At 41.9% G+C, this 19838-nt stretch overlaps 1 protein-coding gene across 4 annotated transcripts in view; it reads right to left on the reverse strand.

Moving 5' to 3' along the window:
- The window catches only part of lmtkb (lemur tail kinase 1 b), a 540811-nt gene that overhangs the window by 19508 nt on the left and 501465 nt on the right, over positions 1 to 19838 (reverse strand). For all 4 annotated transcript variants that reach the window (XM_043714969.2, XM_043714970.2, XM_043714971.2 and 1 more), the window contains 3 exons: positions 12148 to 12269; positions 5196 to 5345; positions 842 to 4376 (listed from right to left, as the gene is read on the reverse strand). In XM_043714969.2, the coding sequence (XP_043570904.2) occupies positions 842 to 4376; positions 5196 to 5345; positions 12148 to 12269 (3807 nt within the window). The remainder of the gene's footprint in view (positions 1 to 841; positions 4377 to 5195; positions 5346 to 12147; positions 12270 to 19838) is intronic.

Below are 19838 nucleotides of genomic sequence, written 5' to 3' on the forward strand. Positions count from 1 at the left end.
AGGAAATGTCATATGATCCACTTGTGCTATCACACTACATGTAGTTGAAAGGTTGGAATTCCGTAATTTCTCTGTACTGTGCTGACCTTATATTCATGTCTCAGAATTGAGGCTTAAATCTTCTGATTCCGAGAGGGACTGACACTGCACTGATGGACAGAAACCTGAAAACCCAATACATCCCGTTTCATGTGCATCGAGTGATGAGGAACAGTAGAGGGGAAATCAACTTATGTCTAGAAGATAAACAACAGAAGTTATGGGATCTAACTCAGACACCTTCCCAGAGGAAACTGGAGTTCTCCTCAATTACAGCAAATGATGGTGCGATTTTGCTTATAATGCCTGACTCAGAAAATATTCTCAACCAAGGTTTTCATGAGGTGCATTCTGATGTCAGCCTTATCCATCAGTTTTATATCCAAGCCTCTGTGTCTTAACGTTGTGTTTCATCTTCAAATTATGCTTTGGATTAGCCTTTTCTACTTCACTTAAGATCTTACATACTGACAGACATTAGAGTCATAGAGATGTACAGCATGGAAACAGACCCTTCGGTCCAACCCGTCCATGCCGACCAGATATCCCAACCCAATCTAGTCCCACCTGCCAGCACCCGGCCCATATCCCTCCAAACCCTTCCTATTCATAAACCCATCCAAATGCCTCTTAAACGTTGCAATTGTACTAGCCTCCACCACTTCCTCTGGCAGCTCATTCCATACACATACCACCCTCTGTGTGAAAAGATTGCTCTTGATGGCTGGTTAGATAACTAACTCTCTAAGCTGGTGCACCAATCTGGTAAAACAAAGTGGAAAATGTTTAGGACCCACCCTACCTGGTCAAAAAGGTAGACAGTGACGTCATCGTAGAAAGACACTACTTTTTTCTTTCGGTCAAGATCATCACAAAAGGTCTCACACACCAAATTCGGCAACTTGAGAAGACTTCTTAGATTCTTCCCATCATCCTTCTCTGTCACAATAATGGGAACAGTGGGAAGTTCTTCCTCGCTCTCTTCACTGTGTTCCTGAATGTTATAGATGCCAAGTTCTTCATCGGAGTCATCACTTTCATCATCATCCTCATCCTCTTCCTCTCCTTCTTCCCCCTCAAAGCCCTGTCGGGGTTCTTTCTTGAGGTCTAATAAAGGGAGCTCCAATGACAACTGAATTGACTGTACTTTGGGAACAATGCAGCTCTCCAACTTTTCTTCAACGTTCAAGGAATACATTTGAAATTTCCTTGTCTCAACGTCAGTGCACTGAATTCCAACTGACTCGCTACATTGCTCAGTTAATTGTTCTTCCAGTATTAATTCTGTGCCGTCAAAGACGCAGCCTGAGGTTTTGTGAGGGTACCCTTTCTTACGTGAAGATACCTGTTTCTTCAGAGGGTTTTCTGAATTGTAGCTGCTTTGAAGAAACCCCTCACCTTTCTTCAAATTGGAGCCACCTGCTTCTTCTAATATCTGCTCACAAAGTAAATCGTCAGCTTGAATCGCCTTCTCATCATTCTCAAGTTCTACGTCCTGCTTGTGAAACCCCTCACTTGTTGCAGAACTACTGAATTGTGATCCTAGTTTGAGTTCTGCTGTTGCCAATACAACTGCATCTGGGTTATTGGGTGCAGCGTCCATTTGTTTTTCGATGAGAATAGAAACCTCTTCAGAGCAGCCGTTTTGACAGCTCGCTAAGCCCTCTGCAGGATCACGATGTAACCTTTGGATCAAATTGCCATTCCCTAAATTTGACCCTGCAGTCTCCGGGCTTTCAGTTAGCTGCAGGTCAGTCTGGTTGTGGGTCTGTGAAGAACCCAAGTACACATAGTCAACATCTTGTAAAGGATTCTCTGTGAGATCTCCTTCATTTAGTTCTAGCAGATCAATCTCACCTTGCACAAGGTCATCTTTCCCTGAATCTAAGGTTTGATATTTTTCGGACTCAGCATCGTAGTCTGAGAAATACGCCGAGTCCCTGTAGGGATTCTTTTCATTGATGGACTGTGGCTCCGAGTCTTGCAACATTTCAACACCATCACTGCCCAGCTTCAGCGCAGCAGCATTACTGGGTTTGCTCACTTTGGTGAACAGCTCAGGGTCCTTCTGTTCAACCGGTTCCTTCAAGACAAATTCGGGAGATTCAAAGTTCTCCGTGTCGTAGCCACTGTCTGCAGCCTTTGGTTGGAGCGATGAGTAATGTGACGTCGGGCTGTACATTTCACAGGAACTCGTTGTCGACGGGATGTCGAGAGACTCGAGGGAATCTGGAGTCCCTACAAGTTTCTGCAGAGATTTGTGAGAGAGAACGAGATCACTGTTTTCATAGTCCTGTGTTAAGTCTGTAAATATTCCTGATGTGATATCTGTTTCATCCTCATCGCTGCAGCCGTCAGTTCCAGCAAAGCTTACACTGGAAAGTGTCTTTACTGGAGAGCTGTCAAGCTCTTTTGATTCCACATCAGATGAAAAGCAAGTGTCACTTTTATCAGCTGTATCGAACTGGGGAGAGCTTGTGAATTCCCTGACTGCAGTCTCCACCTGGTACGTATCACTGACCATTTCCATTTCTGAAAGAATGGCATTGCTGTCTCTGACTTCTATTTCAATCCTCAATTGGGTTGGATTATGAATCTCTTCTCTATCAATCTTTAATTGATTTGTTTCTTGAACAATAACATCCAATTGATCACTCTCACTGGGTCTGTCTGTATCTGGTCCAGGTAAATCCACTTCACCACTCTCCGTCTGGATCCTGGTATTGCTATAGGCACCAAGGGCACTGCTCTTCACAACCTGGCCAAGTAATGGGTCTACAAGGTCTTCACTTCTCATAGATTGTAATCTGTCAGAAATGAGAATCTGACTTTCCTCTTGCTGGGGAATATTATATAAAGCAGTGGAGAGTGACTGATCAAAACTTTGACTCTCCCAGTCAACTTCTTTGCACTTTACCTTCCAATTAGAGGACCCATTCTCTGTTTCTGTCAAAGGAATCACTGTGGAGTTGTGTGTGTCTGCTGTGTGAAGTAAAGAGAGAGGCTCAACATTTCCCACCTTGTGCAGGTCTGGTTCTGAAAATTCCGTTTGAAATAATTCTCTGCCAACGTCTACCTGCTCAAGCGACTGTTTTGTTAAATCTATCCTGTTGTTATTTAGGAAATTACTGGATTCCCATGATTTTATCCCAGAGGGAAAGTGGTTTTCATCTTCAGTGCTCGATGATGATGTTGTACTCTTTCTGGATGGCAGTCCAGCTGGTGAAGGGTAACCGACTATGAGCTTTTTCACCGATTCCAAATCATCAACTGAATGCAACGCTGTATTTACAGAAGGTGCAGCATAATCGAACACTTCAGCAGCTGGTGATTGGAAAGTTCTATCTGATCCAGTTTCATCCAGCTCGTGGTAAGATGTGACAAGCAGGGCACTGGAGTCTCTGAAGGAACTTGTTACCACAGGAGATATTCCCAAAGGATCCTCACTACTGTTTTCTCCCGCACTCTGTACTTTCCAGTCGCTACCATTTTCAGAGTAATTCTCTAACAAATATTGATTAGCATCATCTATTGTGAATTGTTCGTAGTACGATTGGCTCTTATTCTTGCTAAAGTATTGACTGTCTTCCCAGGAATCTTGGGTTGCTGACGATACCTGACCCAAAAGAGGTTCCATGGTCAAGGATAAAGTTGGGCTGTTCTCACAATCGTCTACGTTGTCCCTTCCTTGTAATCCTTGCCAAGACGATGACTCCATGTGCACGCTTGAATCATACTCAGGGCTATAGGAACACATGGTATAGTCCAGGTCCATATTGCACTCAGTTGGTTCCTCTATCCGGATGTAGTATTCGCCGGTTACAGAAGGGCTGTGTGCACTGATCACTGGCACAATGCCTGGAGGCTGCAGATTCTGCGGCATGTTGGACTGCTGCTTCGATTCATAGAAGGAGTTGGAGGAGACGGGTGAGACACTCAAACTCAGCCTTCCCGATGCACTGTTAGGAAAGTAGATCTCTTGGTACTGGCTGCTGCCGTGGCTCAGGCCAGTCGTAGATGGCGGAAAGTTGTCCATTTGAGTGTGGTCCCACTTATATTCAAAGTTAAGGCCTTGACTTGTCTCAGTCACCGTTAACACATCATCCACCTCAGTGTGAAAGCCATCGGTTCCAAACTGCTCCAGGAGTGGAAAGGATGAGGCCTCAGCTGTGTGGCTGGTGCTGGAGCCACTTGGTTTCATCGCATTCCAACGCTTCTCAAACTCTTCCTCTGCCTCGTTGGATGCTTTTGCACAAAGGTAACTGAGAAGCAGATGTACCTCATCTGCTGTGGGTCGTTGGTCTGGTTGCAGCCAACAGAACTGCATCACCTCGTACCTGTGACCAACATGAGAGATTTAAAACAAAAAGGCTCTGGGCCTGGCAATACATTGTAAGTGCATTCCTGTAAAGAATATACTTCGTTTAGAGTTAGGAATGAAAGTATAATGTCAAAACAGCAAAGGGTGGCATAATTATTATTTGCAATAGAATCTATTTTTCAAACAACTTACAGCTTACGGAGACTGATGTTCACGATGCATAGGTTACAGCATCATTATAATTTACAGCAGTGTATCGATAATGAATCATTGGAATTTATAACAACTGCACAGGACATGGTTGTTAGACATTTGGTTCCAGTGTGGGTGTATATAACTATCTGAGTTTTTGTTGTACACAACAATGGTTTATAAAAGTGAAATTTGTACACCGGAATCTGTGTGAAATTAAAATTAGAATCTCTGCAGTGCAGATAGAGACTGTCCAGCTTAAGAAATCTGCACTGACCCTCCCACTATCCCCACTCTACATCCATAACCACTAACTTACCATAGTTTAACCTAACTCACCTGCAAAAAAATGGGCAATCGCCCATGGCCAATCCACCTAACCTACACATCTTTGGACTGTAGGAGGAAACCAGAGCAAATCCACAGAGAGGACATGCAAACTCCACACAGGCAGTAACAAGAGGATGGAATCGAACCCAGGTCCCTGGTGCTGTGAGGTAGCAGTGATATCCACTGTGCCACCCATTAGGTCCATGTTACAAGATAATTATCATTATGCAACTCTTGAAAAGCTGTTGGTTGCTGGTTAGTTTCTGCTTCAGCAAACAAAGCGTACATACAAACAGTGAAGGTATTGACGTACCATCGGTCAGAGAGCGGTAGGTTCAGCAAGGGTTTTGGCAGTTTCAGCTGCTGCTCTTTAATAGCATACGTCAGCACCTCCTTATCTGAACACCGGTGATACGGCTGGTTACCAAACTCAAACAGTTCCCATAAAGTTACACCCAGGGACCTGTGCATAATAAAATAGAAACACCGAGAAAATAAGTTTAGAATTAAGGAAGGAGACAGTCACAATTCTTACAAATCCCCAGTATTCTCCCCACCAGACAGTCAGAGGAATCTTCACTTTCAGTCTTCTCTGCTGAAGACTGGTCCCAGCCCCAATGCCCCACATCCACCCAGCATCGCCCCCTACCCCACCATCGTCACCAACTCGCCTGGCCAGATGGTGATCAAACTCACTGCTGGTGACACCAATCGGAGCCACACTGGCTATTCAGCCAACTGATCCCAGCGGCTCCCCCAGGCACTCTGAGTTCATGCAGTACCTGTGGATTTGCAGACACATGGTAAGCCAGAGCTACCCTTTCCATCAATGGCTGAACAGAAATTTTACCCCACCCTCTTCCCACTTGCTACTGGTGTTAGCTGGAAGGATTTACACATTGATATTTGAATCATAGAATCCCTACTGTGCGGAAGCAGGCCACTCAGCCCATTGTGTCCACACCAACTCTCCATAGGGCATCCCACCTGCACCATTCCTGTAACCCTGCAGTTTCCACGGTTAATCCACCTAGTCTGCACATCCATGGAGACACCTTAGCATGGCCAATTCACCAAACCTGCACATCTTTACACGGTGGGAGGAAACTGGAGCACCCGGAGGAAACCCACACAGACACGGGGAGAATGTGCAAACTCCACATAGGCAGCCACTCAAAGGTGGAATTAGACCCTGGTCCCTGTGGTGAAGTGACAGTGCTAACCACTGAGCCACCACACCACCCAATCTGTCTGCTGGAGAAGTCCGATGTTTCAGGTATAACCCTTCTCCAGAATTCCTGAAACAATGCCATCTCCATCTCCTGATGCTGCCTGGCTTGCTGTGTTCTTCCAGCCTCCTGCCTGTCTACTTTGGATTCCAGCATCTGCAGGTTTTTTTTTGTCTCTAACCCACTCTGTCTGGCTGCAGTCCTCACTTTCTCCCTGCATTTGATCACACCTTCCTTGAACATAAGGTCCTGCAGAGGAACTTGAAACGAGAGCTTCCACATCAGAAGGAAAAGTGATATCAACTATGCAGCAAGTGCTCCCCACCTTCAATCAGGTTTTACTTACTTACTTATAAGAAAGCAAGAGCAGCATTTATTATCCATATCAGGAGGTAGTGGTGACAACAATGCTTATTGGATCCTGTCAAAATTCCTTGTTCTACTGACAGACAACACTTGCCAGTCTATTGGTGCCGATAATGCCTGACTTGCTGCATCTCTCCTGTTGTCACTGAGTTGGCTGTTTCAGTGACATCCCCTTTGCTTTAAGCAGTCGACGGCAATGGAAGGGAACGTGGAAGGATGTGGTGATGGTATTAGACAACAAAAACTGGAGCAGGCTCAGTGGGAACCAGCCAAAGCTTCTCGACAAAATTGCAACTTGCTGCACTGCCGGCGCAGTGAAAAACAAATACAGGAAAGTGTAAAGTTTTTTTTAGGCTATTAGTAACTTTTATAGCATGCTTTTAACAAACCTGCTGGGTTTGGATGTGGAGAATTGAAGGGGTTATCCGAGTTCCTGTTTTATGATCACTGCAGTTCAAAATGTTCTGCCTTGGATCTACTCAAAATGACGTTGCCCCATTAGTTTCTTGCATCAAGCCTCAGTTGCTCTCTCTTGAGAGTGGTATCTCATGCTGCTGTATCAGGGTAACCTGCTGGCGGCACCTCTTCAGTAACTGGGATCTGCTTTGTACTTGAGGCTAACTAATGCACCAACAAATCAGATCAGCTTGCAGATTTCTGTTAGGCATGGCAAGATCGCAGAAACCCACTGAGCCAGGCCCAAGGTGTCAATTATTGTAATTTAAAGGAATGTGAAAAATGCATTCTATTTTGTTTAAATAGTCAAAAGGACTGAAGTACATCTTAATGACAACTTGCAATATTGAAACAAAAATGAAAGAATGCCAGAAACAAAACAGAACTGATTGGAGGAACTCGGGAAATCTGGCAATATCTACAGAAAGAAAGCAGAGCGCATGGTTCGAGGCCAGTGACTCTTTGTCAGAACTGAAGGTAATTTGGAGATGGTGGTATGCAAGTTGATGACAGGGAGTCGGAGTGGGTGGGTAGACGGAGATGAAGTCCAGAAGGAGGGAGAACAGTTAGGCAGAACAAGTGATGGATGATAATGGGCCAGGGAGAAAAAAGAACTGATAATGGGGACCATGGCAACAGCCCAAGTTAGAATGGTACTTGGAAACTTCTATCTGGTCTGAATCACATAGCGCCACAGGACTGGTATTCAGAGCTGTAGATGGTGGAATAATTCAAATGTCCAAGTAATTAAATCTATAAGATCGTGATTGGATGGCATGGTTGCTCAGTGTTTAGCAGGGACCTGGGATCATTTCCACTCTGGTATAACTGTCTGTGTGGAATTTGCATACTCGTCCCGTGTCTGCGTGGGTTTTCTCTGGGTGCTCCAGTTTCCTCCCACAGTCCAAAACTTGCAGGTTAGGGTGGATTGGCCAAAGTAAATCACCCACAGTGTCCAGGCTTAGGTGGGTTAGCCTTGGGAAATGCAGGGTTACAAGGATTGGGTGTAGGTGGGATTCTCTTGGGAGTATGTTATGGGCTGAATGGCCTGTATCCACATTCTATGACCAAAACATGTCTGTACGCACAGGAGATAAGGAGACAGTTGATACTCTCCATGTATCAGTTTTCAGTACACTCTGACAGATATTTTGTGATTCAATTCTGGGTGAGAGGCTGTGAAACAATGTTTAGATCAAATCGTCACTTGTTTTGAATAGTTAATCAGTGGTTTTCACAGAAGAATTAACTGCACACAAAATAGCGTGGGGATGCTTTTGTATGTGCTTATGGTACACAGGGGATAGGCATTTCACAGGAATCACAACTGATACAGGAACGGTCTTTATATGCTAAGCTCTTCAATAATAAAACTTATAAGTCTTGGTATCCCCAATCTGTGAATATATTTTCCTGCTTTTGGTTTGCATTACTCAGACATTTGCAACTTTGCTCTGAAATAATAAGAGTGTTCCCATGCTGTGGACAGGCCCACAATGTTATCAGCGCAAACAAGTCTCAGCCAACAACAGCAACAGACTCTTGTTGTAATTTCTCTATGCTGAGACTGAGTGTTCCATCAGGATGATCATGTGTTGGTCAGTTAACATCTGGGGATCCCAACCCTAAACAACAGTTCAGGTCAAATGCTCCTTAAGGTTTGGACTGAAGCCCAGTTTGAGAGTCTGAGATGAGTGTTGGAAGCAGTGGACTGAGGCAAAAAGAAAGTCACCTTTGTTCTAATTTCTTATCACTCCCTTAACCTTCGATGTTCCTCCACATAAAGCATGCTCTCCAAGCTCAGGGGAATGTTGTGCTTATTGCCAGCTTCATGCTGAGATGAGATTAAACAGAAATGTCGCTTCTACTATTAGAGTCAGAGTCATAGAAACGTACAGCACAGAAACAAACCCTTTGGACCAACTTGTCCATGCCAACCAGATATTGTAAATTAATCTAGTCCCATTTACCAATATTTGGCTCATATCCCTCTAAACCTTTCTATATTCAACTAGATGCCTTTTAATTGTTGTAATTGTACCAGCCTCCACTACTTCCTCTGGCAGCTCATTCCATACACGTACCACCCCTCTGCGTGAAAACATTGCCCCTTTTAAATCTTTCCCCTCACACCTTAAAACTATGCCCTCTAGTTCTAGATCCCCACCTGGAAAAAGGCCTTGTCTATTTACCCTATCTATGTCCCTCATGATTTTATAAACCTCTATAAGGTCACCCCTCAGCCTCCAATGCTTTTCCAGGGAAAATAGCCCCAGCCTATCAGTCTCTCCCTATAGCTCAAACCCTCCGAACCTTATAAAATCCTTGTAAATCTTTTCAGAACCCTTTCAAGTTTCTCAAATCCTTCCTTTTGGAGGGAGACCAGAATTGCACAAAATATTGCAAAAGTGGCCTAACCAATGTCCTGTAAAGCCCCAACATGACCTCCCTACCTCTATACTCAATGCACTGACCAACAAAGCAAGACACCAAATGTCTTCTTCACTATCCTGTCTACCTGCATTTATTGTGCTCCATCGGTATGCATCACTCAAATCCACCAAAGGAATGCTTGCTAAAAGTGTGTCACCTTATTGCCAAACAATAGACAATAGACAATAGACAATAGGTGCAGGAGTAGGCTATTCAGCCCTTCGAGCCAGCACCGCCATTCAATATAATCATGGCTGATCATTCCTAATCAGTATCCTGTTCCTGCCTTCTCTCCATAACCCTTGATTCCACTATCTTTGAGAGCTCTATCCAACTCCTTCTTAAATGAATCCAGAGACTGGGCCTCCACTGCCTTCTGGGGCAGAGCATTCCACACAGCCACCACTCTCTGGGTGAAGAAGTTTCTCCTGAGCTCTGTCCTAAATGGTCTACCCCGTATTTTTAAGCTGTGTCCTCTGGTTCGGCACTCACCCATCAGTGGAAATATGTTTCCTACTGCCAGAGTGTCCAATCCTTTCATAATCTTATACATCTCAATCCGATCCCCTCTCAATCTTCGAAATTCAAGGGTATACAAGCCCGGTCGCTTCAGTCTTTCAGTGTAAGGTAATCCTGCCATTCCAGGAATTGATCTCATGAACCTACGCTGCACTCCCTCAATAGCCAGAATGTCTTTTCTCAAATTTGGAGACCAGAACTGCACACAGTACTCCAGGTGTGGTCTCACCAGGGCCCTGTACAGCTGCAGAAGCACCTATTTTCTTCTATACTCAATTCCTCTTGTTATGAAGGCCAGCATGCTATTAGCCTTCTTCACTACCTGCTGTACCTGCATGCTTGCCTTCATTGACTGGTGTACAAGAACACCCAGATCTCTCTGTACTGCCCCTTAACATAAATTGATTCCATTGAGGTAGTAGTCTGCCTTCCTGTTCTTGCTACCAAAGTGGATAACCATACATTTATCCACATTAAACTGCATCTGCCATGCATCTGCCCACTCACCTAACTTGTCCAGGTCACCCTGTAATCTCCTAACATCCTCATCACTTTTCACCCTGCCACCCAGCTTTGTATCATCAGCAAATTTGCTAATGTTATTGCTGATACCATCTTCTATATCATTAATCATCTTCCTGACAGTTTTGAATGAAATTACTTCCATTCATACTGATTACTAATTATAAAAGTGATGACTGGCTCATGAACATACACTATTGGGATGAGGGAGTTTGCTTTTAGCAATATAAACCAGCAGACATGAACATCATTTACAATGATGCAAAGCGCTTGTATAACTAATTGCTAATTGGAAAAATGCAGCTAGGGACAGGTCAATACCTTATCACTATCCAGTTCCCTTTGACCATCTGATTTATATGGAGTTCACTATCATAAGAATAGAGTAATATTTAGTCACTAAAAGGTGACATTTTAACTTACTTTTTATTTTTGTATTACGGCCAAGACTGGTAACAGGCTGAAAAAAAATGACTCGTTATAGGTTACGGAGAGTACAGGAAAATATATAATAACTGAGACCAAAGTTTGACTCTTCATAAATAAATGAGTTGCTTTGTAATTCTCTCTCAGGCTCCAGTATAAACATTAATAAACAGAGGCAATTAAAAGGTGAGAGAAATTTGACTGTGATCATGATGGATATGCTGATCAGACTGAATGTTTTTTTTATCACCAAGATAACTGATATTTATCACCAAAAGCAATATTTACATTGTTTGTGTACACTTGGAAATACAAATCACCAGTTTAAAGAAATCTCTGTAAGGATCTGCAGAATACTAATTTGAGTTTGCTGCAAGTCTTATACTTCATTCATAATCTTGTCTTTTACAAGATACCAAAATCTTCTTCCAGCTCACAGTTAATCACATTAATTTCAAGGTTTCTTTAAAAGCATTACGGACATACAATGTTAAACTACGCTCCTTTAAAGTTGTTAAAGGTTCCATGGCTAACATTCATCCCACAACCAGAAGCAATTGATGACCCGGTCAGTCATTCATTTGCTGTTTGTCAGGTCTTTCAGGGCAATTGGCTGCCTCAGTGACAGAGAACATTATGTCCTGTGCAGCCACAACATGATCTCCCAATTCCTATATTTGATGGACTGACCAATAAAGGAAAGCATAGCCCCTTGAGCCTGTTCTATTGGATCTGTATCTCAATTCCATTCACCCACCGGTATTTCCCATCACAGCTCTAACCCAGCCAAAGTCTACTGATCTCAGTCATGATAAAAAAACCGATTAGATGATGTTATCAGAATGTGAAACAAGGCATGGACAAATCTTGAGAAGTAAATTTGTTGGCTGTGAAATTCTATGGAAAGTGAGAGCTGTCAGAGAAATGAAATCTCTTTCTTTGCAAGCTCCCTTCTGTGTGAAATCAGTGGCAAACTCTTAACAGGAGAGAGCCCTATTCATTAAGTGACTGGCAACTTTGCACAAAGGGGCACGGAATTGGGAACCACATTTGGAGTAAGAAATGAAATGTTGCAATAATGCTACAGAAAGTAACTTTCCATTATTCATTTCTACATTAGACTTGGAATGACAACCAAATATGTTGGTGGGAAAATGACAAATTTCTGCCCTGCTGGCATTTCCTCATTGGCAGGATGGACAAAATTCTTCAGACATATAGAATAGTTTCAATAATATACCAGAACAATTTCTGATTCTGTGCCCTGTTCTGTAATTATTCAGATACTCACTGTCATTTTTACCACTTGCTTACCAGATATTACTAATCTTGGTTTGATCCACCACCAGCAGATTCCCATGTACATCATCGATGAGCTCAGGTGCAATCCAGCGTAGTGGGATCCAGAGTTGATCAGGAGTTACAAAGTAATCTTTCTGTTAAAAAATATTAGAAAGACAGTGTTCATATCATTCAGGCACTGGAGAATCCCACACCACCATTTCACAACTTTAATGGGAGTATCAGTCACTTTCAATCATAAATTGGATGCACTCCTGTCTGTTTTTGTTTTAATATTACACTTTAATTGATTATTAGAAAGCAGTTAAATAGGATGACCAGAGTTGTATTTATTGTTGACATCATTAACATTCAGTAAATAATGGCTTCGATGATACCCGACAGAATGTCAAAGAAGAACTTTCATCTCTAGCTTTGCAAGTCATTGCTTTCTTTCATTTCAAAGGAATAAAGGCACTTGAGGAGAGGGCAGAACTGGGAAACTGAGCTGGAAGATCTTCCTTGGTTTTATTGTGCAGTCTGTGGAGAATCAAGGCGCCACAATTGTTTTTTACAATTCTTTGTTCATGTCTTTCACAGCTGACTGCATCCCTGAGGAATGCAGGAAGTTAATGAGGGAATGAGAAGTTCTGGATTTGCTCTCAGACTATCACTAAGAGGGAAAACAAAGTATTTTAATAACAAGCAAAGATCACTAGCACCAGGAAAGAGTATGGATGAAGACCTCCCTAAGATTCAATGTCCCAGAAACACACAAAGCAGTATGATCACACACAGATTGGTGGTCTAAATCTAACCTTATTCTCCACAACCACCTGATGAAGGGGCAGCGCTCCGAAAGCTAGTGCTTCCAAATTAACCTGTTGGATTATAACCTACTATTGTGTGATTTTTAACTAAATCCAACAAGGCTCTGAAGGTGGATGGATATATGTTTCAATTTGATGAAGTAATAATTGTGTCCTTTTTCTCTCCTACCAGGCTGAGATACAATTCCTTGGAATCATACGAGTGCCAATTGTTCATGGCTGAGCTGGGCAATGAGTATCAATCAGCTCTGAGACTGTGGAGGGTAACTAGAATGGAAGTTCAAAAAACTTTCCACCCAACTTTCATCCCACAAACCGGGCCTGACCATGGCATTTTGTGACGGCAGTATTCAATGGAGCGACCTAATAACATATCCTGATACCGACCCCCCAACAACCTGCCCCCTGCAACTGTTTCCACATGAATTAAGATACAACTGCCCAACTCATTCATTGTAATGGATAAAGGCCAAGAACTTTAAATGAATGTTCTCCTCCCCAGTCCAAAAAACTGAAGCTCAATATGGTTCACCTCTCCTTATCCCTGCTGCTGCTGTGAACAGGCAAAGACCATTCAGGCCCATGGATTTCTGTCAACCTGTAGCATGATGCCAAGATGTTAACTCGCATTTTGACATAATTATTAAAAGATAAATGAGTTGATCCTCCATGAATATATTTCAAGGTGCCGGTTTTATGGTACATTTATGCAACACCCTAATTGTGTTCACCTACTGAAACTTGAAGCCTTTCTCATGCGACTTTCTGATCCTCAAAAATATTCTGTCTTGTTCACGTTATTTCAATTGAACAATGTAACCAAACAACTAAAACTGGGCACTGAAAAAGAACCGTCTTACATCACAAAGTGCAGCATCACAGGCTCAGAAAATCAATTCCAATCATGGAATCTTTAATAATTACACAGAGTTCTGATCTCACAGACTGTGCCCCCCACCGGTCTGCGTTGTGAGATTGTCACAGTGTGCTGTATTAGGGTGGCACAGTGGCTCAGCAGTTAGCACTGCTGCCTCACAGCGCCAGAGACCCAGGTTCGATTCTACCCTGTTTGTCCATTCTCCCTACATCTGTGTGAGTTTGCTCCCACAGTCCAAAGATGAGCAGGCTAATGGATTGGGCAAGAGAAATGCATGATTACAGGGATGAGGGAGGGAGAGTAGGACTGGGTGGGATGCTCTTCGGTTGGTCAGTTTGGACCCGATGGGCTGAATGTTATATATGAGGTGAATAGCGAATGTCTTTTCCCGAAGATGGGGCAGTCAAGACTAGGGGTCATATTTTTAAAGTGAGCAGGGAAAGATTTTAAAAAGACAGGAGGGACAACATTTTTACCCAGACAGTGGCTTCTATATGGAACTAACTTCCAGCGGAAGTGGTGGATGCAATTACAATTACAATGTTAATAAGATGTTTGGATATGTACATGAATAAGAAAGATTTGGAGGGATATGGGCCAAGCACAGGTGGGCGGGACTAATTTAGTTTGGGAACATGATTGGTGTGGACAACATTGATTACAAGGATCTTTTTCCACGTGTATGACTCTACGACATGGAATTACAGTGGGAAAAAGTTCAGGACACACTGCTTTTCACTACCTGACAGACCTAGAGATGGTATCTTCTGATTTTTCGAAAAGCCACACCTGAAACTCCGGATTCCCTTTCTGTTGCTGATTAATATACTGGGTATTGACACTACTTTTCTGTTTTATTTTGAATAATTTCTCTTAAATTATATTTGTCCGGTGAAGGTCACCTGTGTCATATCTTGACTGGGAGGCTGTGACCAACCTATCCCAATGATGCACTGCCAATAGCATTTCACAGTGAACAGTTTGCATAGCATACATTTTGTATAGTGAACAGTTTGCACAGTGTATAGTTTGTGCAGTGAACAGTTTGCACAATGTACAGTTTGCACAGTGTACAGTTTGTACAGTGTACAGTTTGCACAGTGTACTGTTTGCAATGAAACGTTTGCACAGTGTACAGTTTGCACAGTGTACTGTTTTTAGTGAAACGTTTGCACAGCATACAGTTTGCACAGTGTACAGTTTGTACAGTGTACTGTTTGCACAGTGTACAGTTTGTACAGTATACTGTTTGTATAGTGAACAGTTTGCAGTGAACAGTTTGCACAGTATACAGTATGCACAGTGTACAGTTTGCACAGTGTACAGTTTGCAGTATACTGTTTGCACAGTGTACAGTTTGCACAATGTACTGTTTGCAGTGAACAGTTTGCACAGTGTACAGTTTGCACAGTGTACAGTTTGTATAGTGAACAGTTTGCACAGTGTACAGTTTGCACAGTGTACAGTTTGTATAGTGAACTGTTTGCACAGTATACAGTTTGCACAGTGTACAGTTTGTATAGTGAACTGTTTGCACAGTATACCATTTGCACAGTGTACAGTTTGTACAATGTACTGTTTGCAGTGAAAACTTTGCACAGTGTACCGTTTATACAGTGTACAGTTTGCACAGTGTACAGTTTGCAGTGTGCCATTTGGACAGTGTACTGTTTGCACAGAGAACATTTGCATTGTATACTGTTTGCACAGTGTACACTTTGTATAGTGAACAGTTTGCACAGTGTACAGTTTGTATAGTGAATACTTTGCACAGCGTACAGCTTGTATAGAGAATACTTTGCACAGTGAACATTTGCATTGTATACAGTTTGCACAGAGTACACTTTGTATAGTGAACAGTTTGCACAGTATACAGTTTGTATAGTGAATAGTTTGCACAGTGTACAGTTTATACAGTGTCCAGATTGTATAGTGAACAGTTTGCACAATGTACACTTTGCACAATGTCCAGTTTGTATAGTGAACAGGTTGCACAGTGTACAGTTTTTACAGTGTACACTTTATACAGTGTACAGTTTGCACAGGGTACAGTATGCACAGTGTACAGTTTATACAGTGTACAGTTTATACAGTGTATAGTTTGCACAGTGTCCAGTTTGTATAGTGAATAGTTTGCACAGTGTACAGTTTGTATAGTGAATAGTTTGCACAGTATACAGTTTGTATAGTGAATAGTTTGCACAGTATACAGTTTGTATAGTGAATACTTTGCACAGTGAACATTTGCATTGTGTACAGTTTGCACAGAGTACACTTTGTATAGTGAACAGTTTGCACAGTATACAGTTTGTATAGTGCATAGTTTGCACAGTGTACAGTTTGCACAGTGTACAGTTTATACAGTGTCCAGATTGTATAGTGAACAGTTTGCACAATGTACAGATTATACAGTGTACAGTTTGTATAGTGAACAGTTTGCACAGTGTACAGATTGCAAAGTGTACAGTTTGCACAATGTACAGGTTGCATAGTGCACAGTTTGCAAAATGTACAGTTTGTATCGTGAACAGTTTTCACAATGTACAGTTTGCACAGTGTACAGTTTACACAGTGTACAGTTTGTATAGTGAACAGTTTGCAGTGAACAGTTTGCACAGTATACAGTATGCACAGTGTACAGTTTGCACAGTGTACAGTTTGCACAGTGTACAGTTTGCAGTATACTGTTTGCACAGTGTACTGTTTGCAGTGAAAAGTTTGCACAGTGTACAGTTTGCACCGTGTATAGTTTGTATCGTGAACAGCTTGCGGGGTGTACAGTTTGCACAGTATACAGTATGCACAGTGTATAGTTTGCACAATGTATAGTTTGCACAGTATACTGTTTGCACAGTGTACAGTTTGTACAATGTACTGTTTGCACAGTGTGTACTGTTTGCAGTGTACAGTTTGCACAGTGAACAACTTGCTCAGTATACAGTTTATACAGTGTACAGTTTGCACAGTGTACAGTTTGTATAGTGAACAGTTTGCAAAGTATACCATTTGCACAGTGTATACAGTGTACAGTTTGCACAATGTACAGTTTGAATAGTGAACAGTTTGCACAATGTCCAGTTTGCACAGTGTACAGTTTATACAGTGTACAGTTTGTATAGTGAATAGTTTGCACAGTGTACAGTTTGCAAAGTGTACAGTTTGTATTGTGAACAGTTTTCACAATGTACAGTTTGCAGTGTACAGTTTATACAATGTACAGTTTGTATAGTGAATAGTTTGCACAGTGTACAGTTTTCACAGTGTACAGTTTGTATAGTGAACAGTTTGCACAGTATACAGTATGCACAGTGTACAATTTATACAGTGCCAAGTTTGCACAGCGTACTGTTTGCAGTGAGCAGTTAGCACAGTGTACAGTTTGCACAGTGTACTGCTTGCACAGTGTATAGTCTAATGAACAGTTTGTGAACAGTTTGCACAGTATACCATTTGTGTATAGTGTAGTGAACAGTGTAGTGAACAGTTTGCACAGTGTACTGTTTGCAGTGAAAAGTTTGCACAGTGTATGGTTTGCACCGTGTACAGTTTGTATTGTGAACAGCTTGCGCCTACAGTTTGTACACTGTACTGTTTGCACAGTGTACTGTTTGCAGTGAAACGTTTGTAGTGTTTGCAGTGAACAGTATACAGTATGCACACTGTACAGTTTATAGTGCACAGTTTGCACAGCGTACTGTTTGCAGTGAGCAGTTTGCACAGTGTATAGTTTGTAAAGTGAACAGTTTGCACAGTATACCATTTGCACAGTGTACAGTTTGCACAGTGAACAGTTTTCATAGTATACAGTTTATACAGTTTGAACTGTGTACAGTTTGTATAGTGAATAGCTAGCACAGTGTACAGTTTGCACAGTGTACAGTTTATACAGTGTACAGTTTGCACAGTGTACAGTATGCACAGTATACAGTTTATACAGTGTACAGTTTGCACAATGTACAGTTTTCACAGTGTACAGTTTGTATAGTGAACAGTTTGCACAGTGTACAGATTTCACAGTGTACAGTTTGTATAGTGAACAGTTTGCACAGTATACCGTTTGCAGTATACTGTTTGCACAGTGTACTGTGTGCAGTGAAAAGTTTGCACAGTATACAGTTTGCACAGTGTACAGTTTGTATAGTGAACAGCTTGCGTGGTGTACAGTTTGCACAGTATACAGTATGCACAGTGTACAGTTTGCACAGTGTACAGTTTGTACAGTGTACTGGTTGTATAGTGTACTGTTTGCACAGTGTACTGTTTGCAGTGAAAGGTTTGCACAGTTTACAGTTTGCACAATGTACAGTTTGCACAATGTACAGTTTATACAGTGTACAGTTTGCACAGTATACAGTTTGTATAGTGAATAGTTTGCACAATGTACAGTTTGCACAGTGAACAGTATGCAGAGTTTACAGTTTATACAGTGTACAGTTTGTATAGTGAATAGTTTGCACAATGTACAGCATGCACAGTGTGCAGTATACAGTGTACAGTTGTACAGTGTACAGTTTGCAGTGAACAGTTTGTACACTGTACAATTTGCAGTGTGCAGTTTATACAGTGTACTATTTGCACAGTGAACGTTTGCATTGTACACAGTTTGCACAGAGTACTCTTTGCACAGTGTACAATTTGTATAGTCAACACTTTGCACAGTGTACAGTTTGTATAGTGAACAGTTTGCATAGTGTACAATTTGTATAGTGAATAGTATGCATAGTGTACAGCTTGTATAGTGAATAGTTTGCATAGTGTACACTTTGCACAGTGTACAGTTTGTATAGTGAATAGTTTGCACAGTGTAGAGTTTGCACAGTGTACAGTTTGAATAGTGAACAGTTTGCATAGTGTACAGTTTGTATAGTGAATAGTATGCATAGTGTACAGCTTGTATAGTGAATAGTTTGCATAGTGTACACTTTGCACAGTGTACAGTTTGTATAGTGAATAGTTTGCACAGTGTAGAGTTTGCACAGTGTACAGTTTGAATAGTGAACAGTTTGCAAAGTGTCCAGTTTGTATCGTGAATAGTTTGCACAGTGTGCAGTTTACAAAGTGTCCAGTTTGTATAGTGAATAGTTTGCACAATGTACAGTTTGTATAGTGAATAGTTTTCACAGTGTACGGTTTTGTAGGAGAAAGTGAGGACTGCAAATGCTGGAGATCAGAGCTGAAAATGTGTTGCTGGAAAGTCACAGCAGGTCAGGCAGCATCCAAGGAGCAGGAGAATCGATGTTTCGGGCATGAGCTTTCCTGAAGAAGGGATCATGCCTGAAACATCGATTCTCCTGCTCCTTGGATGCCGCTTGACCTGCTGCGCTTTTCAGCAACACATTTTCAACAGTGTACAGTTTGTGTAATGAACAGGTTGCACAGTGAACAGTTTGCACAGTGTACTCTTTGCAGTGTACAGTTTGCACAGTATAGCGTTTTCACAGTGTACAGTTTGTACAATGTACTGTTTGCACAGTGTACAGTTTATACAGTGTACAGTTTGCACAGTGTACAGCATGCACAGTGTACAGTTTATACAGTATACAGTTTGCACAGTGTACAGTTTCTATAGGGAATAGTTTGCACAGTGTACAGTTTGCACAGTGTACAGTGTATACAGTGTACAGTTTGTACAGTGTACAGTTTGCGGTGTGCAGTTTGCAGTGTACTGTTTGCATTGTATACAGTTTGCACAGAGTACACTTTGCACAGTATACAGTTTGTATAGTGAACAGTTTGCACAGTGAATAGTTTGCACAGTGTACAGTTTGTATACTGAACAGTTTGCACAGTGTACAGTTTGCAGTGAAAAGTTTGTATAGTGAATAGTTCGCACAGTATACAGTATGCACAGTGTACATGTTGTGCAGTGAACAGTGTACTCTTTGCAGTGTACAGTTTGCAGTATACAGTTTGTATAGTGACCAGTTTGCACAGTATACCGTTTTCACAGTGTACAGTTTGTACAATGTACTATTTGCACAGTATACAGTTTATACAGTGTACAGTTTGCACAGTGT

Source organism: Chiloscyllium plagiosum, unplaced genomic scaffold (assembly GCF_037043375.1).
Source record: "Chiloscyllium plagiosum isolate Xiang-an unplaced genomic scaffold, Cpla_swu_hap1 HiC_scaffold_25, whole genome shotgun sequence".
Lineage (NCBI taxonomy): Eukaryota > Metazoa > Chordata > Chondrichthyes > Orectolobiformes > Hemiscylliidae > Chiloscyllium > Chiloscyllium plagiosum.